At 50.3% G+C, this 27,892-nt stretch overlaps 1 protein-coding gene and 1 long non-coding RNA gene across 8 annotated transcripts in view; one reads left to right on the top strand and one right to left on the bottom strand.

The window, feature by feature from the left end:
• AFAP1L2 (actin filament associated protein 1 like 2) overlaps positions 1 to 27,864 on the top strand; it is a 104,970-nt gene extending 77,106 nt beyond the window's left edge. For 4 of the 7 annotated variants that reach the window (XM_064144331.1, XM_064144332.1, XM_064144328.1 and 1 more), the window contains 17 exons: positions 278 to 369; positions 5,221 to 5,311; positions 10,343 to 10,426; positions 13,031 to 13,236; positions 13,800 to 13,979; positions 14,563 to 14,652; positions 15,431 to 15,515; positions 16,736 to 16,840; positions 17,473 to 17,684; positions 20,249 to 20,394; positions 20,886 to 20,997; positions 21,950 to 22,189; positions 22,276 to 22,453; positions 23,146 to 23,313; positions 23,583 to 23,764; positions 24,353 to 24,481; positions 25,549 to 27,864. In XM_064144331.1, coding sequence (XP_064000401.1) covers positions 278 to 369; positions 5,221 to 5,311; positions 10,343 to 10,426; positions 13,031 to 13,236; positions 13,800 to 13,979; positions 14,563 to 14,652; positions 15,431 to 15,515; positions 16,736 to 16,840; positions 17,473 to 17,684; positions 20,249 to 20,394; positions 20,886 to 20,997; positions 21,950 to 22,189; positions 22,276 to 22,453; positions 23,146 to 23,313; positions 23,583 to 23,764; positions 24,353 to 24,481; positions 25,549 to 25,575 — 2,327 coding nt within the window. In that variant the 3' untranslated portion in view covers positions 25,576 to 27,864. The remainder of the gene's footprint in view (positions 1 to 277; positions 370 to 5,220; positions 5,312 to 10,342; positions 10,427 to 13,030; positions 13,237 to 13,799; positions 13,980 to 14,562; positions 14,653 to 15,430; positions 15,516 to 16,735; positions 16,841 to 17,472; positions 17,685 to 20,248; positions 20,395 to 20,885; positions 20,998 to 21,949; positions 22,190 to 22,275; positions 22,454 to 23,145; positions 23,314 to 23,582; positions 23,765 to 24,352; positions 24,482 to 25,548) is intronic. The other 3 variants (XM_064144327.1, XM_064144329.1, XM_064144330.1) reach the window with 3 other exon arrangements.
• Positions 12,102 to 26,231, bottom strand: LOC135175909 (uncharacterized). Its single transcript, XR_010302495.1, has 3 exons — positions 26,148 to 26,231; positions 19,611 to 19,844; positions 12,102 to 13,167 (listed from the first exon to the last, which is right to left on the bottom strand). It is a non-coding gene; the product is annotated as an uncharacterized LOC135175909 (long non-coding RNA).
• Positions 27,865 to 27,892: the final 28 nt, after the last annotated feature.

A 27,892-nucleotide genomic window follows, 5' to 3' on the forward strand; every position in this document is an offset into this window, starting at 1 on the left:
AGGACCCTTTAAAGTTTCAGCAGTGGGTCTGGGCCTCAAAATTTTTCCTATAGAGAGAAAAACATGCCCTGAAACCAGAAGCCAGCTCTTCTGCTGGGGCTCCTGATGCCACATTCCTATGACCTGAAATGACATGGTGGCCCTGCAGCACTGCCTGTAATTGTCACTCTACGTCCTACTGAAATAGCACCTCGCTGTTCCTGCACAGCCCTGCACAGCAGCTGCTCTGCTGGGAGATGCCACATGTCACCTGTGTCATTGTGTTTATGGCTTGCAGCACTGGATCGGAAGAATTCCTTGACCAATGGAGACTCAGGACTGCATTTGTCCCCTCCTCAGAAGAGCCTGCCAGACCTGCCCCCTCCAAAGGTATGTGTGGCTTTCACTGCTGGGATCTCACATAATCAGAGAATTGTCAGGGCTGGAAGGGACCCCAAGGATCACCTGGTTCCAACTCCCCTGCCATGAGCAGAGACACCTCACACTAGATCAGGTTGCCCAGAGCTACATTCAACCTGGCCTTAAAGACCTCCAGGGATGAGGTTTCCACCACCTCCCTGGGCAACCTGCTCCAGTGTCTCGCCACCCTTATGGTGTGAAGAACTTCTTCCTAAGGTCTAATCTAAACCTTCCCTCCTCTAGCTTGGATCCATTCCTCCCAGTCCTATCACTACCTGACACCCTAAAAAATCCTTCCCAGCTTTCTTGTAGGCCCCCTTCAGTTACTGAAAGGCCACAAGAAGGTGTCCTTGGAGCCTTCTCTTCTCCAGACTGAACAGCCCAAACTCTCTCAGCCTGTCCTCACAGGAGAGGAGCTCCAGCCCTCTGATCATCCTCATGGCCCTTCTATGCACACGTTCCAGCACCTTCAGATCTTTCTTGTGATAGGGCTTCCAGAGCCTCACACATTTTGGCATTAGAGGAGATCAGATTTACTTCCAGATGAAGTATCTGGTGTTGGCTGTGCACTGGGTGACCATGCTGGGTGTTATGCTGGTTGTACAGTCCAAGGTCTGTGAGGAGTCACTGTCACTGTAGGTTTTTCCATAGGGAAGCTATAAACTGAGCCAAGGTCTAGTTTCTAGTTCAACTCTGTCAGCCTTCAGTGAGATTTTGTCCCTGTGTAAGCAAGCCAGAATGGCTCTCTTAGGGAGACTTGTCCTCGAGACCTTGGATGTTGCTGTTCAGTAGTTGAGCCAATGTGGGAATCACTGTAGTGATTTCAGGATATGAAAGGAAAGGAGGATCAGGAGGAGGAGGAGTCATGGAGGAGTACAGAGTGGTGCATAGAGAAGGATCTGCTTCTTTCCCAGGAAGGAGGACATGGAGTGAGGCCTTATGACTTGTGCCCAGGGGGCTGTGTGGCTCAGCTGGAGTTAGCTGAAGGAGCTAGGGAAATGAGATCAGATGGGATGCAGCTGATATGCCCTTGAGTGCAGCTTGGTTGACTGTTGGGAGCTGCTGTAGCTCCAGGTGGGCTTTGCCTTTACAACTAGTTGGAGATACAGTGCTAGAGCAGGACTCACTTTGGAGCACTCACCAGAGCAGGAGTTGCTGTTTGGCTTTGAGATTATCACAATATCATCAGGGTTGGAAGAGACCTCACAGATCATCAAGTCCAACCCTTTACCACAGAGCTCAAGGCTAGACCATGGCACCAAGTGCCACGTCCAATCCTGCCTTGAACAGCTCCAGGGACGGCGACTCCACCACCTCCCCGGGCAGCCCATTCCAGTGCCCAATGACTCTCTCAGTGAAGAACTTTCTCCTCACCTCCAGCCTAAATTTCCCCTGGCGCAGCCTGAGGCTGTGTCCTCTCGTTCTGGTGCTGGCTGCCTGAGAGAAGAGAGCAACCTCCTCCTGGCCACAACCACCCTTCAGGTAGTTGTAGACAGCAATAAGGTCACCCCTGAGCCTCCTCTTCTCCAGGCTAAACAATCCCAGCTCCCTCAGCCTCTCCTCGTAGGGCTGTGCTCAAGGCCTCTCACCAGCCTCGTCGCCCTTCTCTGGACATGCTCAAGCATCTCAATGTCCCTCCTAAACTGGGGGGCCCAGAACTGAACACAATACTCAAGGTGTGGTCTAACCAGTGCAGAGTACAGGGGCAGAATGACCTCCCTGCTCCTGCTGACCACACCATTCCTGATGCAGGCCAGGATGCCACTGGCTCTCTTGGCTGCCTGGGCACACTGCTGGCTCATGTTCAGGCAGGTATCAATCAGCACCCCCAGATCCCTCTCTGTCTGGCTGCTCTCCAGCCACTCCAACCCCAGCCTGTATCTCTGCATGGGGTTGTTGTGGCCAAAGTGCAGCACCCTGCACTTTGAGCTATTGAAGATTCTTGAAGCTGGAGCAGGTAGTGGCTGTGGCAGGGATGTGGGCAAGAGCAGCTCAGTGAAGTGTGATGAAGCAGCAGGTAGCTGTCCCTGAGGCATCTCTGGTTGTGCTTGGTGCAGCTTAGCTATCTGATAGAGCAATCATGAAGAAATTAGTAAACAGCAGACCTGGAATTTAGCTTAGAGGGGTACCTAAGACATCTGTTTTCTCCAGGGTCTCTTCTGGAAACTACTTTCTTTCACCTGCTTAGCACTGGAGCTAACCTCCCTCAGACAAAGCAGTCGAGTACCTCCCTGCCGTGAGCATCTGAGCATCAGTGAGCTGTTGGCAGCAAAGATATCTGATCTTACTTCAAGGAGTGGAGCTAGGAAGGGCTTTAATATGTCCCAATTAGTGTGTGGAAATTGCTGTTGTGGGGAAATAATTCTCTTCTGTCTGGTGTTCCTGGAGTGGGCCACCTGGGCAGTGGAGGAAGGTGCACAACTCCTTACACAGGAGCAGGAAAGTTAGGAGAGGACTCTAGAATATATCTCCTCTAGCTATGTGGGTTTTCTGTTATGTGATGATGCTGAGGTATTCCATTGCTCCTCTGCCCGTACCTTTAGAGGCACAGGACACATTTAGTGATAAGGCTCAGCACAGCAGATCATCCCTGGTGCTCACTGACACCAGTGGTCAGTGGGCAGCCCAGCAGGGGTAGCCCAGCAGGGGTGGCCCAGCTGGGTTGCACTAATGTCTTTGGATTTGTCCCAAAGCAACCTTTAAACAATGAGTCCTGCAGGCTGTGGCTTGGACGTCAGTGACCTTTCCTCTGTGGCAGCCCTGGCAGCTCTGCTGCTTTCCACAGCCGTCCGCAGGGCAAGTCCCATGATGCAGATGCAGATGCCCAAGATGCTTTTTATTTGCATGCTCCATTGTGCTGTAACACGGCAGGCAAATGTTCTGCAAGGGCCAGCCCAGCTTAGATAACACAGTATCTGCTCTTTGACTTAGAGACAAAACAACTCTATGGCTTTAGGGAAAGAAAAGAGGGGAAAAAATAGCTTCTGAGGCAGCTGAGGTGCAGTCCCACCTAGTCCCTGTTGGCTTCCATTGTCTGCAGGAAACAAACCAGAGCAGCCCCTTCCCTGACACTTGTGGGATGGTGTCACACAAGCCCACAGGGTTTTCTTTCTGTTGGCAATTTGTTTATGGTTGTAGCACAGTATGAGATTGGCTGCACAGAGGAGTCCACCACAGGTGGCAACTGCAGGCACATTCCCTGGCCAAAGAGTGGCTAAAGTAAAGGTTTGGAGTGGCTGGGTTTGGTTTTGCTGCTTTAATTTAAATGTACTAGGACAGGTTCCTAAACCTGTAAGATTTTGGAGAGAAGTGTTTTCCAGAAGTATGTTCTAAGTGTCTCTGGAAACAAAGCTCAGAACCTGCTCACAGAATCAGGCAGACCCAAGCAGGAAGGAGTTTTCATCCAAGACACTTGAGAAGTTTGCAAGGTTGGCAGAGCCACAGGCAGTTTGCTCTTGTGGGAGCAGAGACACGTGGTTTTGGGCAGTGTGGTCAGGGTACCTAGCCCCCACAGCCTCAGCAGCATCCCCTTTTGTGACCAGCTGCTGGCCAGAAATTCTGTTCTTTCAAAGCTGCCTTTCTTCTGGGCAGCAGTACCTCTTAGTGGAAATATCCAGGGCAGCTTCAAACTTGCATTTGACAATGCTGGCATGACCTGCAAAGGCACTGGTTGTGCCTTAGAATGGTCTGCAGTGCTGCTGCCCAGCTGGGCCATCCAGACCACCAGGAGCAATCATGAAGGAACATGCATGATCTATGACCTTCATCATTGCTATCTCTGCAGAGAGAAACATGTTCTTCTGTCTGGCCTCCTGGGAGGAGTAGGGCTTTTTAGCCCTTCCACACTGAACATCCTCTCTAGGATCTGTACAGGTCTGGGTCAGAAGGCAACCAAGTGTTGTGAGCCAGAGCATACCATTGTCAGCTGACTGGGGGTGGTTTGACCTGGGTGAGGAGAGAGGACACTTCACTGAGGGAGCACAGGGATGCTGCTGCCCGGTCATGGTGGGAGATGGATGCCATGTATTTTGGGAAGGGTATAAGCTGTGCACTCACACTGCTGTGGTTTTAGCTCTGCTGTCTCACATTCCACAGCTATGTAAATTATTGAAAAGTAAAAAAATTGTTTCTTCCTTCCCCCCCCCCCCCCTTCCCCTCCTGTGTTGGTATTTCAAAAGGATCAAGGCAGTTTTTCCTGCCAGCCCTTGCTTGTGTTTAGGGAGGGGTTTGGCAGGCACCACAGGGATTTTCCAGCACTTGGACTCTTTTCAAAGACTTATCTTCCATCAGTGTTGTTTATCCATTTCCTTCATTTTCTGCTCAGAGCACAATTAAAGATTCCTGATACAGCTCCTAAAGCAAAGATGTTTAAGCTGTTGGTTTGCTGTCAGTCAGAGGTTGTAAGACATTACCAGTGACCACTCAGGCCTTGTTTTTCAGTGTAAAGCCAGGACCACACCAAATGTCTGCCTTTCTGGCCCCCTGCAAAGATAATCAATAGCACAAAGGATCATCTCCAGTTATGATGAGCAGCTTGGGGGGGGTCAGTGCAGTAGGCAGAAGTCCCAGTTCACAGCAAGGCCAGTGGGTTGCACTTCCTGCTCTTGGGGAAACGCATGAGTTGATCTTCCCAAGGCTTTCAGCAGTTTCAGGGAAAGCAGCATTTACGAAGCAGTTTTGCAGGTGCTTCAAATAATTCCTTCCGATTCAAGCCAACTGTGCACTGGAAGTTCTTTCTTCCCTGTTAAGGTGCCCCATGGTTTGGAAGGAGCTGTTTTTACCTTAAACCATGCTACTTTCACTGATTTCTTTGTTCTGCAGGTTCTTGAAGCAAAGCAACCTCCGGTCCCCAAGGTGGAGTCCCCAGAGGGCTACTACGAAGAGGCTGAGCCGTATGATGTCTCTGTCAATGGTACATCACAGCTAGTCCTTGGGGGGGGGTTGGTGTTCCTGTGGGAGGACTTCAGGTAGACAAGAAGGAGTAAACAAAAGCATAGATGTTTCTTACAACTTCTCTGACAAACCTGATTTCTGATGCTGGCCACACTTGGTATTCCAGACCTAATGCCAGCTGGAAAGAACAGACTACAGAGCAGACTGCTTGCCCTTGCAGCTAAGAAGGCCAGTGGCATCCTGGGGCACGTTAAGAGTGTGGCCAGCAGATTGAGGGAGGTTCTTTTGCCCCTCTGCTCTGCCCTAGTGAGGCCCCACCTCGAGTATTGCATCCAGTTCTAGGCTCCCCTGCTGAAGAGGAACAGGGATCTACTTGAGAGAGTCCAGTGGAGGGCTACAAGGATGATCAAGGGACTGGAGATTGAAAGAGGATTTAATAAATGAATATACATATCTGAGGGCTGAGGGTCAAAAGGGAAGGGACAGCCTCTGTTCACTTGTGCCCTGAGATAGGACAAGAGGCAATGGATGGAAACTACAGCACTGGAAGTTCCACCTCAATGTGAGGAAGAATGTCTTTACTGTAAGGGTCACAGAGCACTGCCACAGGCTCCCCAGAGGGGTTGTGGAGTCTCCTTCCCTGGAGGTTTTCAAGCCCTGTCTGGATGCCTTCCGTGAATTACAAAAAATGTGTCTTTCCTAGAGAAATAAGTAGTACAGCAGAGTTAATATAATATCACTCTGAAATACTATAAACCATTGTGGGTTCTCTTTGTCTTGATGGTGCTAGGCTGCAATCAAACACAGCTTTCTGTTCTGGAGTGAGTGGTGACACTGGTGGCTTGCGTTCATGCCCACATGAGGCTTAAAATCTGTCTCTCTTGGTCTGTCAGACATGGTAACTGCTTTTATAATTGGCTGCTTATTTAGCTCTGTGTTTTGTGTCATTTTAACCATCTGTAAATCTGATTACAAAGCCACACTTCGTGTTGAGGGGCCCATGTGTGTGTTCCCTCTGCACACACTTGCTGCATGAGTTGGCACCTCATGGCAATGTCCTCAGCAGTGCCACTGACACCTGTCACCTGTGAGCTCCCTACCCCTTTGCAAGGAGGTTGCTGCACAAAGGCTGAGCTCTCAGGTTCTTACTTTTTAAGATGACCTTGCATCCTTCTTTTGGTGAACACCCATCATGAGAAATTCCCTTTCTCTGATTTGATAGCAGAGCTAATCTTGTCACAGGATCACAGGATGTTAGGGGTTGGAAGGGACTTCCATAGATCATTAAGTCCAACCCCCTTGCCAGAGCAGGACAATAGAACCTAGCTCAGGTCACACAGGAACGCATCCAGACAGGACTTGGAAGTCTCCAGAGAAGAAGACTCCACAATCTCTCTGGGCAGCCTGTTCCAGTGCTCTGTGACACAGTAAAGAAGTTCTTTCTCATGTTGAGGTGGAACTTCCTGTGCTGTAGTTTATATCCATTACCCCTTGTCCTACCACAGGGCACAACTGAGAAGAGTTTGTCCCCTCCACTTTTGACTCCCAGCCCTCAGATATTTATAGTAATTTATTAGATCCCCTGTCAGTCTTCTCTTCACCACACCAAAAAGCCTCAGGTCCCTCAGCCTCTCCTCACAGGGCAGTGCTCCAGCCCCTTAATCATCTTTGTAGCCCTCCATTGGACTCTCTCAAGTAGATCCCTGCCTCTCTTAAACTGGGGAGTCCAAAACCAAATGCAGTATTCCAGGTGAGGCCTCACCAGGGCAGAGTAGAGGGGGAGGAGAGCCTCCCTCGATCTGCTAGCCACACTCCTCTGTCATTGCTTTGTAATGCAGTGAAGCCCAAATGAGGTAGATTGCATCCTTGTGCTGCAGAGCCACATCTCTCCTCATCACTCCCCACTGCAGCAGAGTGGAGTGCAGTGACATACATGGCATGGGGCAAAGCTGAGCAAGGAGTGTCAAGGCAAGCAGAGAGCTGAGAGTTAAGAACAAAGTATTTGGGTCTTGACCTCCAGCTGTTGAATCTGAGCTGCCTGTGAGAGAAGCTGAGTCGTCTCAGGCAGTGCACACCACTGGGCTTTGAAGCTCTCTGCCAGGGAAGCACCAAGTGGTGCCTCTGTTTGAAGTGGCCGAGGTTCAGTGTACCCAAACAGCTCTCACTGCATGTGTGCACCTTGTGCTTCAGGCCAGCTCATAGCTCAGTGAGGGTCACTGCTCTCATGAAGGCCTAGGCTAAACCAAAAATTGAGTTGTACAAAGATCTTCGTTTCTCTGACCCATCCCCTTTCAACTGCATTGCAGCAGTAAGCAAGATCTTACCCTGCTCAGGTGGGAGAAAGTGCAGACTCCTCAGGGCCAGGGTGGAGCATGCCATTTGGCATGGTGCAGAGGTCCTCCCACTTCTGCCAGGTGTAGTTTGGTGCCAGCTCTGTTTTGCTATAATGCTTTGGGGTTGTTTGGCTGAGGTCAGAGCTGTCTGGGGCTCAGGGGTGTGAAGCCCTCCTGCAGCTGGGGCATCACAGGTCACTGCAGTTTCATCCTTATGAGGAGTTTCCAGTTGCTTACACTGTGAGATAAATGATTTATTTTTTTCCCACTGCCAAACACTGGGAAAGCAAAGAACATGCTAAGAGCCACGGATTGTAAAGACACACTGGATTAGCTGGAGTATGGCCACAGATCTGAGTGCTGGGAAGCTCAGGTTGTGTTATCCAGGCAACTCCATAAACTTTTGTTGCCTTCAGAGCCTTGGCTGTCAGAAGCAATAAGTACACACCCAGCTTAAACCTTTGCTTTGCCTTGGTAGTCTGCTGCTCTGAGGTGCAAACACACCCAGCAAACACTGAAAGCCAGGCCAGTCAGACGCCTAAGGAAACAAGATCAGAGCCCAGCATAAAGAGAGAAGAAACCCCTGTAATGGGAACACTGTCAAAATGAGGTAGTTCTGCGTGCTGATGGGGCAGCCTCTGGCTGCTTGATGAGTGAGCTTGGTGGTTTACCAGGCAGCAACACAGCCCTAAGTGAAGACAGGCGCCTGCGAAGCAGGCACTGATGGGGCATGCAAGCCTAGGCAGCCTCTCTGAGCTGAGGTGTGTGGTGTCTTTGTCTCCCTTGACTGCTCAACCACCAGTCCCCTTTGCAGGCTCCAGCAGGTCCCTTTTCCTCCACAAATTGTCTGCTGTGCTATAGTGCAAATGGCTTTTAAGGGAGTTTGAGTGAGAAGGGAGGCAGTGTCACAATCACAGAATGTCAGGAGCTAGAAGGGACCTCTAAAGCTCATCCAATCCAACCCCCGTGCAGAGCAGGATCACCTGGAGTAGATCATACAGGAACGTGTCCAGGTGGGTTTTGAATACCTCCAGAGAGGGAGACTCCACAACCCCCCTGGGCAGCCTGTTCCAGTGATCTGGCACCCTCACAGGGAAAAAATTCCTCCTCATGTTTACATGATACTTCCTATGCCTCATCTTCTGCCCATTGTTCCTTGTCCTGTCATTGGGCATCACCTAGCAGAGCCTGGCTCCATCCTCCTGGCACTCACCCTTTACTTATCTATAAACATTGATGAGGTCACCTCTCAGGCTCCTTCTGTCCAAGCAGTACAGCCCCAGCTCCCTCAGTCTTTCCTCATGAGAGAGGTGTTCCATTCCCTTCATCCTCTTTGTGGCTCTGTGCTGGACTCTCTCAAGCAGTTCTGTGTCTCTCTTGAACTGGACACAGTACTCAGACATGGCCTCACCAGAGCAGAGGGGCAGGGTGTCATGTCAATGAAAATCTCTCTGCTTTTGGGGAGCCTCTTGATTGAGATGGTGCCTTGGGGTGAGTGAAAAGAAGGATCAGGGAAAGATGTGGGACTGTGTAGGTATGTGGCAGGTGGTGGCTGCAGGGGCTTGGAAGAGGATGAGGCATGGCATGCTGTGCAGAGGAAAGGCTGGGTGATAATGCTAGGAAGCCATTGCTGTCCTGGATAGCCTTTAGATCAGGCTCTGAATCCCATGGCACATGGACAAACTTGCAGGTTTCAGTGCTGTCCATTGCCTCAATGAGTACAGAAGTGGAGGCCACATCCCTTCTCCTCCCTTACCATTATCAGATGGCAATAGTGCCTATACTTGTCCTGCGTGGAGCGATGCTCACTGCTCAAGGACTAACTGCCTTCAGACCTTGGTGTGACTGCTGTTGCTAAAGGGCAGTCTAGACATGCGTGGGTTTGCCCTGGCCAAAGATGCTAAATCCTGACCCCAGTAATCTCCTCAAGCCCTTTATGCTCACTGCTGTCTTCCACGAGCTGGGCAGGGAGGGTGCAGGGAGCTGCTGGTGGTGCTTGTGACAGAATCTACAGCAGAAGCCTTGGAAGACACCCACGCATCTCCAGACAGGCCAGGGTAGTGAAATCAACCAAAAATAGGAATACACTAAAATTAGTGGATGCACTGCCGAGGAAGGACATCAAAGCAAGCCTCCAGATGGGCTGAGGAAAGAGAGGATTCGTGCAGCATCAGAGGTGGGACTGCAAGGCACTGTGAGAGACCACTGTGAACTAATTAAAGCGAAGTGGGCGAGAGAGGCTGCCAGGTCTCGGGGTCCTGCTTCCATCAGCAGGATTCCCACCCCTCTGCCGGGGATGCCTCTGCCTTTCATTTCACAGCTCCAGCAAATGCTGCTGCTTCCCTTTCCTCCTGGGCCTAAATGTGCTAAACCCTTATGGTTCTCATCTTCCTCTGCCTTTGCATAATTGAAGGGTGTGATAAGAAATTGAGCGAAACCAAGGGGCAAAGAGAACTGCCAACTGAGCAGTCGCTATTCTAACTGGAACAGCTCAGCTGCCTTGGCTGATTTGAATTACACTGATTCTGTTTTAAAGGGAATTGCCTTGTTTGAGGGGTTGGATTGAAAATGTTGCCCCTGTTTGAAGTCTGGGGCAGCCTTCACGGGCTGAGTGGGGAATGTGGAGCTGCAGTGGGGCTGACTCCTTTGTTCTCCTCATTTGCTTATCTGTGGCTTTCTTTCTTTGTCTTCTTTTCTCTTTCCTTTCGATTGTGCAGGTCTTTTTGGTAGGCTTGCTGCGGCTGGACCCAGGCCAGGGTTCCAGGTTACTGAGGGTGTTATTTATGCCACGATAACGATGGGTATGGCATGCTTTCCAAACCTGAAGTGCCTTGTTTTAAATTAAAAGAAACCAAAACCAAACCAAACTCCCAGCAACTTGGGTTTAGCAAGGATGATTAGGTGCCTCCCCCTCACATTGCCCATTACATGCATGGAGGATAACCACCTCTCCCCTCTCTCTGCCCATGCTGATGATTTTTGTGCCTGTTCGTGTGCTCAAGATGACAATGAAGAGAACTTCCCTTGCCTTTGCTCTCCTGGGCCTAGTCACTGATGTGGAGCTGATGCATGGCAATGCAGGCTGTATTGACAAGTAGCCATTCAGCCAACACTGAAGGTGCTCTGTTTGGGCAAGTGCAGATCTGATTGGGGCTTGCTGCATCGGGATATTGATTTAGCTGCCTGAAAGGTTGTGGGAAGGCAAACAGGAAAGCAGAAATGGATTTCAACTGGCAGAGGGGAGATTTAAACTAGGTGTTAGGAGGAAGTTCTTCACAGTGAGGGTAGTGAAACACTGGCACAGGTTGCCCAGGGAGGCTGTGGCTGCTCCTTCCCTGGAGGTATTCAAGGCCAGGTTGGATGAGGCCTTGAGCAACCTGTTCTAGTGGGAGGTGTCCCTGCCTATGGTGGGGGGTTGGAACTGGATGATCATTGAGGTCCTTCCAACCTAAACCATTCTATGATTCCACAATTAGATAGACACCTCCAGGAGCATGGCTGTCACTGATGTTACTTCAATGAGAGGATAAAACTGTGGGTTTAGTTGAACTTGACAGAAGGTGGAAATGGAGGCCAGCTGTTTGATCTGGGACTAAATGAACTTTAAGAGTCACGACAGTGTTGCCTCAGGTCACCCAAGCAAGGTTTATTCACAGTTTACCAACTACATGGGCTGGCAAACAGCCTTCCTGAAGCCACAGCAGTGTCACTAGGACAGCAATGATGGCAGCTCTTGAAGCAGAGGAGGTGCTTGTGGTTCTGGATGATGCACAAGAGAGCAGCCAAGGCTTCCCTTGAGAGGATGGAAGAAAAGTGCTATTGCTTTAGGAGAAAGGTAGCAGACGGAGACCTTAAGGTCTAGGTGAGGGGCACCCAAAAGGGGCCAGAGGGGCAGCTAGTGATAAGCTCCATGTCAACAAGGATGAGGTTTAGAGGATGAAGTTCCCTTAGTCATCCTTGCTGCTGCTGCATGAGGAAGGGTCCACATTAGTGCAGAGTTTCAGCTTCTTGGTATTTCTGGGGATGGAAAACCTCAACACTTGTTTTTCACTCCATCTGAATTTCTGCCCAGGGTGCCTGTGGCCAAGGTCTGCCTAGTGATAATGCACTGGGGAGTAAAGTCTTCCCATAAAGGATGCATTGAGGGTATGAAGATGGTGAGCCAGTAATGTGCTGTCAGCACCCTTCAGAGACTTTGAAAGGAGGTGTTTGCTTTTTAATAAGTTGATGTAATTAGTGCAGCTTTGATCACTTGAGGGATGTACTAGAGGGAGACTTCACTGGGGGTAAGGCTGTAGCTTTGTTACAGCATCTCAGTTCCTTTTATTTCAAGAACAAATAGACCCAATTTAAGAAATATGCTTCAGTGAAGCTCCTAATGCCTTTTTTTTCCCAGCTGCTTTTTCCTCTTTCTTTCTTTTTCTTTTATTACTTCCCCCCCCACACCCAATCTGATAATACTACTTTCATGTGGATATTAAGATTTGATGAGAATCAAAACTAGATTAAATTCTGGTGAGAGAAACTTAATGATATTCAACTCTGTCCTGCTTGGTAGGACAAGGAAGCAAACCCCTGCACAGATGCTGCCCAAATCTTGCCATCTTGCTGTGTGAGCTTACCTGAGCTGTGCTACAAACACCAGCACAGCATTGCAAATCCCTCTGCAGTCAGTAGGAACACTTTAATCGTTTCTGACAAGTCTGGTGCCAATGACCAGAGCTGTTCCTGTCATCTAAAAACTGCAATGACCTTCAATAATTGGAGCTGAGTATTGAAAATCCCAACTCATCCTAGTCGTGTAGCAATCTGCTCAAGAATGAGCATGAAAAGTGTGGTTACTGCTATTTACAGCTGCAACTTATAACTAGTTTTTGATGCAGCAACAGGGTGGTACTTGAAAGCCCTGTGTTGGCCCTCAGATGCTGAGTAAAAAGAGGGACCTGTTAGCCCTGTAGAGAAGTGGAATGACATCTCCAATGCAATAGGTGAAGGCTTGCTGCATGGCCTCACAAATAGCCATTTTTACTTTTGGCATTCAGAGGACAAGGGCTGATTGTATCTTGCTGTTGCCTTAAAAACTGTGAATGTTTGGCTTGAAGTGGGAAGTAGAAAAAACATGTCTAAAGGGGGAAGAATGCAGCAAACATCAGAAAATGTCTAAGGGAACGTTCTCAAAATTGTAATCAATTGAAAAGTGTCTTTTGAGTGTTTGCTAACTGAAAATGTTAGGCACAAAACACTGCAATGAGGTTAACGTTGGACTATTGATTATCCTCCTGCAGCCTCAAAAGACATATCCCCACGCTGGAAGCTTTTGCATGTGTGAGCATGGCTGAGTCAAGCAACTGGCTCAGGGTTGTCTCCAGAATGTATTTAATGATGGAGCTTTGCTTTTGTTATAGAAGATGGTGAAGCTGTTAGTAGCTCCTATGAGTCCTACGATGAAGAGGAAAGCAACAAGGGCAAGTCAGCCACTCATCAGTGGCCATCCACGGAGGCCACCATTGAGCTGATGAGGGATGCCCGCATCTGTGCGTTCCTGTGGAGAAAGAAGTGGCTGGGCCAGTGGGCAAAACAGCTGTGTGTTATCAAGGACACCAGGTTGCTGGTGAGTAGATCCTCCACTCTCTGCCTAAAACAATCTGTTTTCATGAGCCGGTGGGGGGGTGGAAGTGGCACCTCAGAACACGTTAACTAGCTGGCAGAAACCAAAGGACCACTAGAAGCAATGATCCAGAAACTGTGGACAACAGATTTGGGCATCTCATTCCATTTTCAGAGGGGATAGGGTCATAGGGCTGCTCGAGGGGGAACAAGGGCCAAAGTCTCAAACTCCCAAAATGCCTGGAGATGGTTTTTAGGGAAACTTTTTGACGTGGTTAAGCAGAAAGGGTGCCAATCCCACTGGCTAACCACATACTTGAGCCTCTAGTGGCACCTGTGAGAGGCATTTCAGACTCTGTACATGTGTACATAGCTGTTATGTGTATCTCTATACCTACAGATGTCCTGTGCATAGTCTGTGTAGACATTGCAGCCTTGTAGGACCTATAGGACCTTCCAGTGCACTTCTTGCATGTTGTTGCACCGAGCCACTTCTAGCATTGAGTCCCTGCCAGTGTGTGAAAGAAAACTCAGCCTCTTACCAGCCCTCTCATCTTCCCTCCCTAGTGCTACAAGAGCTCCAAAGACCACAGCCCTCAGCTTGATGTGAATTTGCTGGGCTGCACTGTCATTCACAAGGAAAAGCAAGTGAAGAAGAAGGAGCACAAACTGAAGATCATCCCCATGAATGCTGATGTCATCGTGCTGGGGCTGCAGAGCAAAGACCAGGCAGAGCAGTGGCTCAGGGTCAGCGGTGCCTTCAGGGCTTGCCCTGCTGGTGCTCTCATGCTTCTCCCTGGCTTTGCTGGGAGATGGTATCTTATCTCAGTCCTGTCCTTGTGTGCTCTGGCTCCTTTCCTTGCCACGAGCCCATATACAAATACATCATTTTCATGTCCTGGGATAGCCTCTTCCTGCAGCTCCCTGCCACCTTCTGCATCTGGGAGGCTGTGTAAATACCTCTCAGCCCAGCTGCTGCAGCAGGAGGGATATCTGGGGTGGGTGCCCAAGGTTAATTGACTGAGGACAGGGGGAGATGTGGCCCTTTTCCTGAGATGATGGCAGAACAAGGAGCCTTCATGGAGCCTGGGGCAGCAGCAGAGCTGTGAGGCGCCAGGGCTGCTCTTGCTGGCAGCCTCTCCATGGCTTGACTTGGGTCCAGCAATTTCTGCTGGCTGCCTGCTATGACACCAGGGAAGTCTCTGAGGTCACAGACAATGTAAACTGTGGGTGTCCCAGTCTGCTGTGGTTCTGCCTGTCCTGGGTCAGGAAGAAGTATTGATCCCATTACTGCAGCTCTCTCACAGGCTATGGCTTCCCTTCTGCACAGGTGATCCAGGAGACCAGTGGCCTGCTGTGTGAAGGAGGCAGTGAAGGCAATCAGTACATCCCAGATTCACAGCGGCTCAGTTACCCAAAGGTATGCCCTGTCTGCAGAGAGAATGAGCACTTGGGCTTCTCCACTCTGTTCCACTCATAAGTGATAGTGGTAGGTGTAGTAATTTCATCTGAGCAAAGACTGCTGTGAGTGTAACCAACTGAAAAGGAGCCTAATAGGAACAATCTTCATTTTTCCTTGCAGTCTTCATTTTGTTGCCATATCTTTCCCCCAAAACTGACTCAGTACTGGGCCCCACTGGATAGCCACTGCCCCACTGGGCAGCAGCTATTATCCAGTGGGACAGTTGTGCTCACTGACAGCTTTGGAAGGGCACAGAACTTTGGATGCCAGGACTTGGGCCAGTTTCTAGTCCAGGTTTTAGTGGCACTCTCCTGAGGGCAGCATTCTCCTGAATAGCAGGAGGAGAGATAAACCTTTATAAGTCTCTGATGAGCAAGCAAACTGGACCTGTTTGGGCATCTAGGCAGTTCCCCTGCCCAGACCCTCCTACAGGGACTGGCAAGTGCCACCTCTAGCTTGGCTGCAGGACCACAGTGTGGCACCAGTGATGCCTCAGCTTCACACTTTAGGTGAGCCCATGTGAAGTCGTGTGCTGGATCTGCCCACGCTGGGCTCAGAAACAATGGAAAGAACATATTCTGAGTGAGTGGGCAGGAGGTGTCTGTGTGAAAGAATCTGCTACAGAGAAGGTGGGAACTCTTCACTGGGTGGGGGGAAAATGACACTTGAGGCAGGTGCTAGCTGGAAGATTGGGTTATGTGCATCTGTGGAGCTTCTGTCTGGTGTCTGTTGACAGGTGGAGGTATCTGAGAGGTACTCCGCAGCCTCTGAGAGTGGGAGCAGCACAGATGGCCACCCAGAGACAGCTGAGACAAAAGATGGTAAAACCTTACTCTGAGGGTTGTGGGGAAACTGGGACACTGATCCTGTATGTGGCAAGGGTTTCTGTAGCTTCTCCTGCCACTGCCACCTTAAACTGCCCTGATGCAAGGTGAAAGCTGCCTGTGAATTTAATTTCAGTGTTTTTTCCCATAATTAAATGACAGGTGGGTGTTAAGATTTCTTAGTCACAGTGTTGGGACAGGGCTTGAGAAACCTGGATGTGATACTGCCCTACCACAGAGGTCCTGCATGGCTCTGGGCAAGCCACTTTGGGACAGTTTGAGGTGGCTTAAATGCAACCTAAGTGACTTTCCTCAGATTTCTGCAGAGAAACTTGGAGTACCTGTGTGAAATGCTGACCTGTCTCCAGTGGGACAGCTACACCTTCACACTAGGGCATCACACTCTGAGCTTTAAGCTGCATTCCTCTTCTAGAAGTTGGGGCAGGTAAATATATTATAAGAGGAGATGCTCTGGGAACCCATCTGTATATCAAAGAGAGAAAAGAACTCCATGCTGGGGACTCACTGGAGTGGGCTCCTGTCTTTAAGAGGGACAGGGATCTGCTGGAGAGAGTCCAACGGAGGGCTAGGAGGATGATTAGAGGACTGTAGCACTGCCTGATGAGGAGAGGCTGAGGGACCTGGGGCTGTTTAGTGTGGAGGAGACTGAGAGGAGATTTTATAAATGTTTATACATATCTGAGGGCTGGGGGTCAGGAGAGGGGGGACAGGTTCTGCTCACCTGCTCCATGTGATAGAACAAGAAGCAATGGGTGTAAGCTGCAGCACAGGAGGTTCCACCTCAACACGAGGAGGAACTTCTTTACTGTAAAGGTCAGAGAGCACTGGAACAGGCTCCCCAGAGAGGTTGTGGAGTCTCCTTCTCTGGAGACTTTCAAGGCCTGCCTGGATGCATTCCTCTGTGAGCTGAACTAGATTGTATGGTCCTGCTCTGGCAGGGAGGTTGGAGTCAATGATCTCTATGGATCCCTTCCAAGCCCTGACATCCTGTGATCTTGTGACCTCCCTGGGCTTTGGACTGTCACAGCCCATCCCTGAGTTGCAGCTTTGCCCTCTGCCAAGGATGCATGTGCTGCTTCTGGGTGCAGAACAGCAGTGCAGGCAGCTTTGGGGCAGGACACCCAGCTGGGACAGCAGGCTGTGTGTATGGCTGTGAGTTGGGAAAGTCATGTGGTGTTCTTTTTCTTTTCTGATAGTTAAGAAAAAGGGCACAACTGGCCTGAAACTGAGCAACCTGATGAACCTTGGGAGGAAAAAATCCATCTCCTTGGATAGCCCAGAGAGATCCCTGGAGACTTCAAGTAAGTGACAGCATCAGCCCCTCTGCAAGAACTTGCTCTAAGCGCTGGATAATGGTGTGCAAGATAGGATGAGCACCAGGCATCATCCTCCTCAAATGTGCATATGCCAGGCTGTCCTTCCTAGGGTGGTAGAAGCCACAGTCTGCTTGGTCTCCACCAGTAAATCCATGTGGATTGTGGTGTCTCTTACACATTAAGCTGACTCTGTGGCTTACAAGAGTGGGCAGCAGCTCACAGGATGACCCAAGAGGAAGGGCAGGTAATACCAGACATGCATACAAAGGGCATCTGTGCTGCTTTTCTTGGGCATCAGCCCAGGCTGCTGGAATCAGCAAGAAGACAGTTGTGTGGATCACCTGGTATTAACACTTGGGACCAAATTTATCCAACCACCTGCAGCCAGCTTGCTATTCCAAACCTAACCTGAGTTTCAGGAGTCTCATTTTGAACAGATTGTTACCTTTTCCACTGCTTTCCTTATGGGTAGGACAATTTGTGCTTCTCCTCTTTGCCATGACCTTTGTCTTTGTGTTGTGTGGTGATCTCAGAACTTTCAATGCAGGCAGATGAGTTTGGATCCCCTCTACTCACGTGGCGGAACATGTGCCTGAGAACTTTGTGTTTGCTTGCAGGCTACTTGAATGTGCTAGTGAACAGCCAGTGGAGGTCTCGTTGGTGTCAGATAAAAGAGGGTCACCTCCATTTCTACCAGGATAAGAACCGAAGCAAACAGGCTCAGCAGCCCCTGAGTTTAGCAGGTTGTGAAATCATCCCAGAGCCAAGCCCTGATCATCTCTACTCCTTCCGCATCCTGCACAACGGTGAAGAACGAGTTGTCCTGGAGGTAGGGTGTGCAGCTCTGAGAAAGCTCTGCTTGAAGTTCTCAGCTTGGGTGTCTTAGCAGGCCTAAATACCAGTATGGTCCTCCAGTCTAGAGAAATAGAACCTGAAGTGTGGGAGGGCCACAAAAATGATCAGGGGTTTGGAACACCTCTGCTACAGGCTGAGGGAGCTGGGGTTGTTCAGCCTGGAGAAGAGGAAGCTCTGGGGAAACCTAATAGCAACCTTCCAGTACCTGAAGGGGACTAGAGAAGGGTCACAAGGATAATCAGAGGGCTGGAGCACCTCTCCTATGAGGAGAGACTGAGGAATTTGGGGCTGCTCAGTCTGGAGAGGAGAAGGCTCTGAGGTGACTTTATCGTGGCCTTTCAGTATCTTAAGGGGGACTACAGAAAAGCTGGGGAAAGACTTTTCAGGGTGTCAGGTAGTGATAGGACTGGGGGGAATGGAGCAAAGCTAGAAATGGGTAGATTCAGACTGGATGTTAGGAAGAAGTTCTTCACCATGAGGGTGGTGAGACCCTGGAACAGGTTGCCCAGGCAGGTGGTGAAAGCCTCATCCCTGGAGGTTTTTGTGTCCAGTCTGGATGTGGCTCTGAGCAACCTGATCTAATGTGAGGTGTCCCTGCCCATGGCAGGGGGGTTGGAACTAGTTGATCCTTGTGGTCCCTTTCAACCCTGACTGATTTGATGATTCTATAAGAAGGGAGAGAGACTGTTTATAAAGGCCTGCAGTGACAGGATGAGGGACAATGGCTTCAAACTGGAGAAGAACAGATGTTAGGAACAAGTTCTGCACCATGAAGGTGGTGGAACACTCTAACAGGTTACCTAGGGAGGTGCTTGGGTCCACATCCCTAGAGATACTCAAGGTGAGGCTCAACAGGGCTCTGGGCAGCCTAATCTAGTGGAGAATGTCAGAGGGGGTTGGGTTAGATGACATTTGGAGGTCCCTTTCAGCCCAGACCATTCTATGGGTCTATGACTTTCATCTGCCTGTGGTCACCTAGACTTTTACCCCCAGGCTGGTAATCTGGCTGTGTCTGATGCTGGCACCTCCAGAGGACAATTCAGCCTTCATCTTAGGCACTCATCTTAGGATGGGATGAAGGGTCCTCTGGAGGTGTCCATCTCTCTCCACTGACTGGAGGATAATTTCAGGTGATTAAGTTATATGGGGTGCATTTTAGATGGACTTCAGGGATTCAAATTTGTGGCTAGGAGGAACAGGAAGCTTCATCTTCCGAAAACAGAGAGTGCCACAGGTCATACATCCCAAGTGAACCACTCCTGAAAGTGCAAGTGAATTCATCTCCATCTGCTACTTTCCTTTGCCTGCATCCAGGACTGTTTATCTCTAATCTTAGCTCTCTCTGACGACAGTGTGATTACAGTAGGAGGTGGACAATGTGAGCAATTTCCTGTATTTTTCCAGTGGGTGGAATATTTATAGCTAAACAACTGACTTGGAGGGCCTGCCATGAAGTTTGAAGGTGTTTTTGTTTAGCTTCTGATTCAGGGTATGTCTGTGTCTATGAATTTTGCCTAATTACAGATGTGAAGAAGAGGTGCTGGGAAAATGCACTTTCAGTGAATGGAAGAGTCTGCATTTTGTTGGGCTGTCAGACTCAGGGTACAGAATGGCTGGCAGGCTTCCCAGGCCCTGAAGTCTCTACTAAATAAAACAGATTGGAAGCTTAAAATACACTTTCCAGTTTTAGGCTTCACTTGCCCTGAATTTTGCTTTTTGCTTACTGCTTTAACTCCTCAAATCAAAGCAAAAGATGGCTGCATCCACCCAGCTCTTGCTTCAGGTAGAGAGACACACCCCCTACTACTGGCTATTTGCTGAAGCTGATTTCAAGGCACCACATTTAACTCATTTGGCACAATGTCAGACTGCTCACTGCACCTGAGACTTTGATACTGACCGTGGTGATGTTCTCTGATCCCACTTTAGACTCTTCCCTTTTTTTTCTTGTGCAAGCAGTTCTGGAAGGGGTTTGGGCACTGGCATAAGTATCTCAGGTGCTTGGGTCTCCTTGCAGTCCCATTGCTGCACTCTGCTGGCACAAGATAAAATCCACACTCTTCCCTCACCAAAGCTGGCTGCACCTCCAGCCCCAGAGACTTCTCTTACTTTCATAGGCAGCTGAGTTTCAGCACTAAAAGGAAAATGCAGACTTATTAGAAATGTCAGGCGAGAGTTAATTGAAGAGCTGCAGTCACCTCCCTCCCAGTTTTGTGACTCACTCCATACACGGAGCTGTACTTCTTTTTTCTCCTTGTCACAGAATCACAGAACCTTAGAGGTTGGAAGGGCCCTCCAGAGACCATCGAGTCCAACGCCCCTGCCAAGGCGGCAGGATCCCCTAGGGTAGTTCACACAGGAACACAGCCAGGCGGGTTTGGAAAGCTTCCAGAGGAGATCTAATGCAGCCTCAGGCTTAATATAAGCACCCAACAGTTCACCTCTCCCTTTGCAAGGCCAGAGGACTGCCCGCATGGCTCCCTGCCCAGGAGAAGCTGCTGTGCTGCAACCTGCCCTCTCTGTTTGATCATCTTGTAGGCCAAGTCCTCGGAGGAAATGGGCCACTGGCTGGGGCTGCTCTTGTCGGAGTCTGGTTCAAAAACAGACCCAGAGGAATTCACCTACGACTACGTGGACGCCGACAGGGTCTCCTGCATTGTGAGCGCCGCAAAGAACTCCTTCTTGTATGTCAGCCGGAGCGGGTGAGGTGGGGCAGGGCTGGCAGAGGGGAAGCAAGCTGGAGGAGTGCTGCTTGGCTGCCACAAGCACACCGGCAGCTCAGTGCAGGGCAGCAGAGCACTTGCCCTTGTCCCCCGGTGCTGTGAGCTGCAGCCTGCCGTGCTGCCAGGGGGCTCTTGCGAAGGCAGGTGGTGGGCACGGCTGGGAGGTGCGGGGCCATGGGCACCCAGCAGCGTGGCTCACGGGGGCAGGGCGGTCCTGCTGCTGCAGTGCTGTGGCCAAGGGCTGGGCAAAAAAGGAAAGAGCAAGGGCAAACTCAGCTCTTCTCTGCACCAGTGGGAGCAGTGATCACACTGCTGCACAGCTCTGCTTCCTTCATCTTCTGCATCTGGCCCTGCCCAGATCCCCAGGACTGCTGTGCTCAGATGGCCAAAACGCAGCATGGCCTGCTGTGAGACTGCTCCCTGCTGATGGGATGTCCCCTGCCTCTTCACAGCCTAATGCAGAGGAAGTACTCTGAGCCCAACACCTACATCGACAACCTGCCCAAAGGCAGGGTGCAGCAGGAGGAGCTGTACGACGATGTGGACCTGCCAGAGCTGCCTGCGGTAAGAATTCCACTGCTGCAGGCAGCTGCCCTGCTGCAGCCAGCCCTGTGAAGACCGTGGGCAAACATCTGGCCCTGGGGAGGCTCCAGCAGTGAAGGGGGAGGTTTTTCCAACAGCAGAGAAGGGGATTCCCAGCCCCTGGGGAAATCCAGGCTTTTGCAACACAGCAGAAGTGAGTACTGGAGAGGAGTGAGAGATGCCTGCAGTGACAGGATGAGGGGCAGTGGTTTGAAACTGGAGAAGAGCAGATTTAGATTGGGCGTTAGGATAAAGTTCTTTACAATGAGGGTGGTTGAGCACTGGAACAGGTTGCCCAGGGAGGTGGTTGGGGCCCCATCCCTGGACATATTCAAGGTGAGGCTCAACGGGGCTCAAGGCAACTTGGTCTAGTTGAGGATGCCCCTGCTGACTGCAGAGGGGTTGGATTAGATGACCTCTGGAGGTCCCTTCCAACTCAGGTGATTCTATGACTGCATGTTTCTAGCAGGATTCTCTAGGCATCCTCAGGTAGCTGGGATAAAATACTACCATTTCCATCAGCAAACAGCATGGATTATTTGTGTGTTGTTTGGAGCCCTATCAAAATTCATTTTGATGCCTGTGAGAGCAAGGCCTATGTATGGAAGGTGAGCTGTGCTGGGGGTGAGATTGTTACCTTAGGAAAGGCAAAGAACCTGGCAGGGGTTATTAGATGTACAAGAGGGTTTGACCCTTGCATGATGCTGTTGCTATCATTGGAAAGATCTACTGAAGGAGAGCAGAAGAGGCCTTTACTTCAGTACGCCAAGCAGCCCTGGAAGGAGGGAATTAGGGAATGGGATTTTTGTTCCTCTGAGGTTTATGGAAAATGCTCTGGATTGCCTGCGATGCTGCTCCTCTGCAGTGAGACTTTCCCCTCTGCTTACACCTGCATCACGTGGTCCCTTTTCAGGAGTACATTCTCCTTTTGCAGGAAGAAGTACCCAAGAGTGAGAACAAACCTGAGGGTGACCAAGATCGAGTGTACCTGGATCTGACCCCAGTGAAGTCCTTCCTACACTGTGCTAGCAAGAAATCATGCCCACCTTCGCCCCTTGGCTCACCATCCCTAGAAAGGGCTGCCAGCAGGGCTGCAGCAGAGAGCACAGCTGAGACAGTCCTCACGCCTAAGGAAGCAGAGTCCTGCACTAAAGCGATGGAGACCTCTGAGCAGGTACTGCCTGGGACCGTGGGGTAGGGCTGGGCTTAATCAGTGAGCTAGCTCCCCACACCACATCATCCTGCTTCATTTCTCCCCAGAAACACCCAGAGAAGCCAGAGCTTGATGAGGTGCTGCCACGGATGCCTGGTGTCAAAATGCAGACACAGCAGCAGAACATTGCCTTTCCCCAGCCAGCCCCCGAGCTGCCGGCGGGCAAGGTGACAGCAGGCAGCCCCCAGCTGGTGCCTGCACACCGGCCCAAGATGCCACTGCCGGGTGAGTGGGCTGTGCAGGCAGCCAGCGGGCCCCTGCTGCCCTGGGGCTTGGAGGGAGGTGGTGGTGCTCTAGGTGCGAGGTTTGCACTGTGATTCGCCTCACCACTGCTGTACAGTAGCTTTACAGAGCCCAGGCGGCTAAGGAGTGTCCAGATTGGTGACGTTCCAGAGCTTCATTTTAGAATCACAGAATGGTTTAGGTTGGAAGGGACCTCAAAAGTCACCTAGTTCCAATCCCCTGCCATAGGCAGGGACACCTCCCACTAGAACAGGTTGCTCAAGGCCTCATACAACCTGGCCTTGAACACCTCCAAGGAGGGAGCATCCACAACCTCCCCAAGTAACCTGTGCCAGTTTCTCACCACCCTCACTGGAAATAACTTTTTAACATCCATTCTCCCCTCTATGAGTTCAAACCCATTACTCCTCATCCTGTCATTACAAGACCTTGTAAATAGTCCTTCCCCAGCCCTCCTGTAGGCCACCTTCAGATACTGGAAGGCCACTATAAGGTCTTCTCGAAGCCTTCTCTTCTCCAGGATGCAGAGCCCCAATTCTTGTAGCCTGTCCTCATCTCCATGGCCCTCCTCTGGGCTCACTCCAACAGTTCAATGTTTTGATCCCAAGCACCTGAAAAGGTTTCCCCTCATGCTTTTTCTCCTGTCTGAACTTGTTTTGGTGGGTTGTTTCCAGCAGCAGCAGTGGAAATCAAGCTGGGGAAGAACAGGACAGAGGCAGAGGTGAAGCGGTTCACGGAGGAGAAGGAGCGGCTGGAGAAGGAGAAGGATGACATTCGGGCTCAGCTCACCCAGCTGCGCAAGGAGAGGCGGGAGCTGAAGGAAATGCTCGGGGGCAGCACAGGTAGAGCTGGGCAAGGGCTGAGGTGTGGATGTGAGTAAAGGTGGGCCACTGGGGAAGGAGTGGGCTATGACCCTGGCCCTCCTGGGACCAGAAGGGGCAAGGGGGGCAGAGCTGGTGCTTTGAGCTGAGTCACCTAGCCCAAACTGCACTAGAGCTTGCTCTGCAACAATCCCTCTTGGGGAAAAATTTACAGGACATGCCCTGGTCCCTGCTCTGCTCATTTGACCTCCAAGTTCCTGGCCAGCACCAAGTTACCCTTCTCTTCACAGACAAGAGCCTGGAGCAGAGGCTGAAGGAGGTTGAAGATGAATGCAAAAAGAAGGAGAGCAGGAGAGTGGACTTGGAGCTGAGCCTGGTGGAGGTGAAAGAAAACCTGAAGAAGGCAGAGTCTGGCCCTGTGACCCTGGGCACTGCAGTGGACACCACACACCTGGAGAATGCAGCCCCTCGGGTAAGGGGGACACCCTTGGAATGCACAGGGACTTTCCAGCATCTGGGCAGTCGCACTGGCTCGGCCTGCCTAACAGTACAGCAATTAGCAACAATGGGATATTACTATGTGTAATCTTACAAGTGGTATCTATTAGCTCTTATCTAATATGCAGTTATTCTATGTAATCTACCTGTAATGAGGTAACAGCAGTGATGGGGAGGTGAAAGGGGGCAGGTGGAGCTCAGGAAAGTGGCTGTATTTCCCTGTGGGACCTTGAGCAACACCCTCTGGGGTCCATACAGGCCTGGACCCAGGTCCTGTGCTCATCTGAGCCAAGGGGTGTTTTCCTTGGAATTTCAGGCATCTGAACTCCTTTGTGGGAACTCTGCTCCCATGAAACTGTGATGGGCACTGCCTGAGCCCTGCTCTGAGACTCTGCTCGAGTCCTCAACAGCTAAACACACCACACACATCCTGGTGCTATTTTGAAACTGGCAAAGAATGCCTCTGTGCAAAGGGAGTATGACTGACTAGGAGATGGTGAGGAAAGGCAGGAACCTTTCCTGGTAGTCAGAAATCATCACCATTTCTGTTATTTGATTGTAGATTCAGTCCAAAAGTGGCAGTCCAGCAAACAGCACAGAGAACTCTCCAGTCAACTCAGCAACGGCTTTAAAGAATCGGCCTCTGTCCGTCATGGTGACAGGGAAAGGAACAGTCCTACAGAAAGCTAAGGTAACCACACCAGGTGGGATGGGATGAAAATCCATCTGGGACAGCTACTGCTTTTCCTTCTTGCAGTGTAGCAGACCAACTGTGGGGCAGTGTGGCTAGAGGGCTGCCTGGCAGAAAAGGATCTGGAAGTTGTAATAGACAGGCAGCTGAACATGAGCCAGCAGCGTGCCCAGCTGGGCAATGGCATCCTGGCCTGTATTAAAAATGCTGTGGCCAGCAGGAGCAGGGAGGTGACTGTCCCCTTGGACTCAGCTTTGGTGAGGCCATATCTTGAGTACTGTGTTCAGTTTGGGGCACTGCAATACAAGAGAGATGTGGAGGTGCTGGAGCAGGTCCAGAGAAGGGCAACAAAGCTGGGAAAGGGCCTAGAGAATAAATCCTGTGAGGAGCAACTGAGGGAGCTGGGGATGGTTAGTTTGACAAAGAGGAGGCTGAGGGGAGACCTCATTGTTGTCTACCACTACCTGAGAGGACATTGTGGAGAGGCTGCTGCTGGTCTCTTCTCACAGGTAATTTGAGACAGAACAAGGGGGAATGGCCTCAAGCTGAGACTAGGTAGGCTTAGACTGGATATTAAGAAAAAGTTTTTCATGGAGAGAGTGGTCAGGGACTGAAATGAACTGCCCAGGGAGGTGGTGGAGTCACCCACCCTGGATGTGTGCAAGGGTTGTTCAGATGTGGTGCTTAGGGATATGGTTTAAGGTGAAGCTTGTATAGTAGGGTTAGAGGTTGGTCTTGGTGATCCTGAAGGGCTTTTCCAACCTGGATGTTTCTGTGATTCAGTGGTGCAGTGAGGTTATGGGAGGGTCTGGTGTCTGAAAAGCATCTCTGCCCAAGCACTGCTTGGAGAAGCCCAGCCCTGGTTTTCCTCACCTTCTCACCTGTGTTTGCCTGGGCTGTGGTTTAAATGAATACGTGTGTAGTGCTCACAATGGAGAGACTTCCCTCAGCCACCCTGTGCCCAACACTGGAGTAGCAGGTGATCAGGTTGATCCTGCACACATTATGGCTACTGTGGCTTGCCAGGTTTGCTTTTTGACTAAAATGCCTTTTTTTCCCCTTGGCAGGAATGGGAGAAGAAGGGAGCTAGTTAGAACCATGCTTCTCAGAGATGGACTAAAGACTGGAATTGGCCATGCACGGCTGAGGGGATTTAACCATCTGTAGGTGGAGGTTGGGTGTGCAACACAACCATGCACCAAGTGCCTCCTCCACACGATGCCAACTGCTCAGACACAACTTTGGAGTCAACCAGCTACCAACATGAGTTACCCAAACGATCTTGCTCCTTCCAGACAAGTCCCAGTCACGTAGCTAAAACAATAACAACCAGTGGCAATCCTTGCATCAATTTCCTAACCCAGTTGATGTTGTAAACAAGAATGTTCCTGTACATAGGGGTGTTTTGTGTACTTCTACTTTGATGGTTTATCAATGAATTATTAAGGTTTCTATATTAGTGACAGTAGTGGGTTCAGAAGGGGCCTCTGCTATTCTTTATATCCTGGTGGTTTTCAACCTGTCTTGGCAAAGTGCAGTCTTAAGTCTCGCCTGTCTTGCTGTCAGTCATCACTCAGCTGCATTTCATCCACTACCTATGCCTGAGGGATGCTTGACTTGAGACGTGAATGAGAAGCACACAGCAGCCTGGCCAGGGGATACTTACTGGGTGTCCTGATGCATCCCAGCCTGTGCTTACTCCTACTGGTCTGCTGTAGATCTGCCAGAAGATCAAGGAGGATCCCTACTCACCTTGTGCTTTATGCTGAGTTGCAGACTGGAGTCACCAGGAGCTCCTGGCAAAGAAGATCTGCAAAGCAGGTTCAGTTAATTTTCTTGAAGATCTTGGTCTGAGGAAAAGGGAGGGGGGAAAAAAATCAGTCATAGTTGCAGGTTTATTAATAATTATTTACCAAAAGCTCAGGTCTACTCAGCTGTTGGATGGGGAAGCTGGATCCCAATGTTTTCTTCAGAGCTTGCCTTTTCCCAGGGCAGCAGAGATACAGCTGCTGCTGTGCTTCTACCCTACCTGTGGGCACTACTTTGATGCTGTTCTCTGGTCCTCACGAGCTGCAGCTGTGCAATCTGCTGCAGACATTCCAGTGCAAAAGAGCCTCTTCTGCATGGCAGGGCTGAGGAACGTGGCTTGCTCTCCTCCCTGATGGCTGCTGGCTGTCTTGGTGCTCTCATCATCCTTTTTTCCAAATTATGAAACTTAACATAGCCTTTGGGCCCTGGCAGTGTGGCCTCCATAGCCCACCCCCTCTGCCCTAGCCAGGCTTTCTAATGAAAGATGTTACACACTTGGAACCGCTACACTTTTGAGACATTTGAAATGTGAAGGTGTCAGAAATCCATGCACATGGTCCTCTGTTGCCATGTCTGATGGTCTTTTCAGCACTGGAGCCCGGGCTGAGTAGCTGGTTTGATGGTGCCAGACTGTTTTCCAACCCTAGAAAGCTAAAGCAGCACTGGTATCTTGGCTGGTTGTAGCCACAGGACCTAAGGAACAACCCAGAACAACACCCAGAGCCAGGGTAAAAACAGACAAGCAAAATGTACCTTCCTAACCCTTGAAAACCTTTTACAGGCCTGAGACCACTTTCTGTGCACAAAGAAAGACCCAAAAAACCCAGGGTGGAGGGGGTGCAGAGCTGCAACACCCAGAACTGATGGTGGCCCTGGAGTAAGGATTTACTTGAGAGGCACCATGCTTGCCTGCCACCACCATAGAACTGAAGGGCAGCAAAGCACTTGCTCAGGGTATCCTGGCAGCAAGGTGACCTCACTCTCTCTTACTTTTGACTTTGAAAGTCACTGCAGCAGTGCAAGTGGAGGAACTGCTTAATCTCAGGCCTCAGGGTGAGTACAACAGCCCTAGCCGTTTGGCCTTTTACTGTGCAAAGCTCGCACATAGGAAAACCTCATGCAAATAAACCACTGAAACTTCTGGCTCAGGACCCTATGCTTTCTCTCCCTAACACAAGGAAGCCGTGGACACCATGAACCTTTGGTTTTGACCCATCATGACCTGGCAGAAGCCCTTCTCTACACCCTAAATATCTGTGGTACCATGCCTTATCATTCACCCTGCTGTTATCCTCCAGAAGTTGTCCAGGCATTTCACAGTGGTACTGAGACAGCAATGGATGAGAGCAGCTCTGTTTTCCCCACCACGGCCCAGCAGGCTTCAGTGGTCCTGCTGGGATGATAAACACAGGCAAGTCCTAAGCAACACAGGTTTCCCCAGACAAGAAATGTCAAACAATGTCTCCATGTCCCCATTGTTTTCCTAACTCCAGGCATTTCCTTTGTTGTAACTGTGACCTACAAAGTGGCGCTTTAGAGGGTTTTATAATAAAAGGTTGAGCATTATTATGTTAGCAGTGCTTTTAACTTGTGATGTGCCTT

This window comes from Pogoniulus pusillus, chromosome 6 (genome assembly GCF_015220805.1).
Source record: "Pogoniulus pusillus isolate bPogPus1 chromosome 6, bPogPus1.pri, whole genome shotgun sequence".
In the NCBI taxonomy this organism is placed as follows: Eukaryota; Metazoa; Chordata; class Aves; order Piciformes; family Lybiidae; genus Pogoniulus; species Pogoniulus pusillus.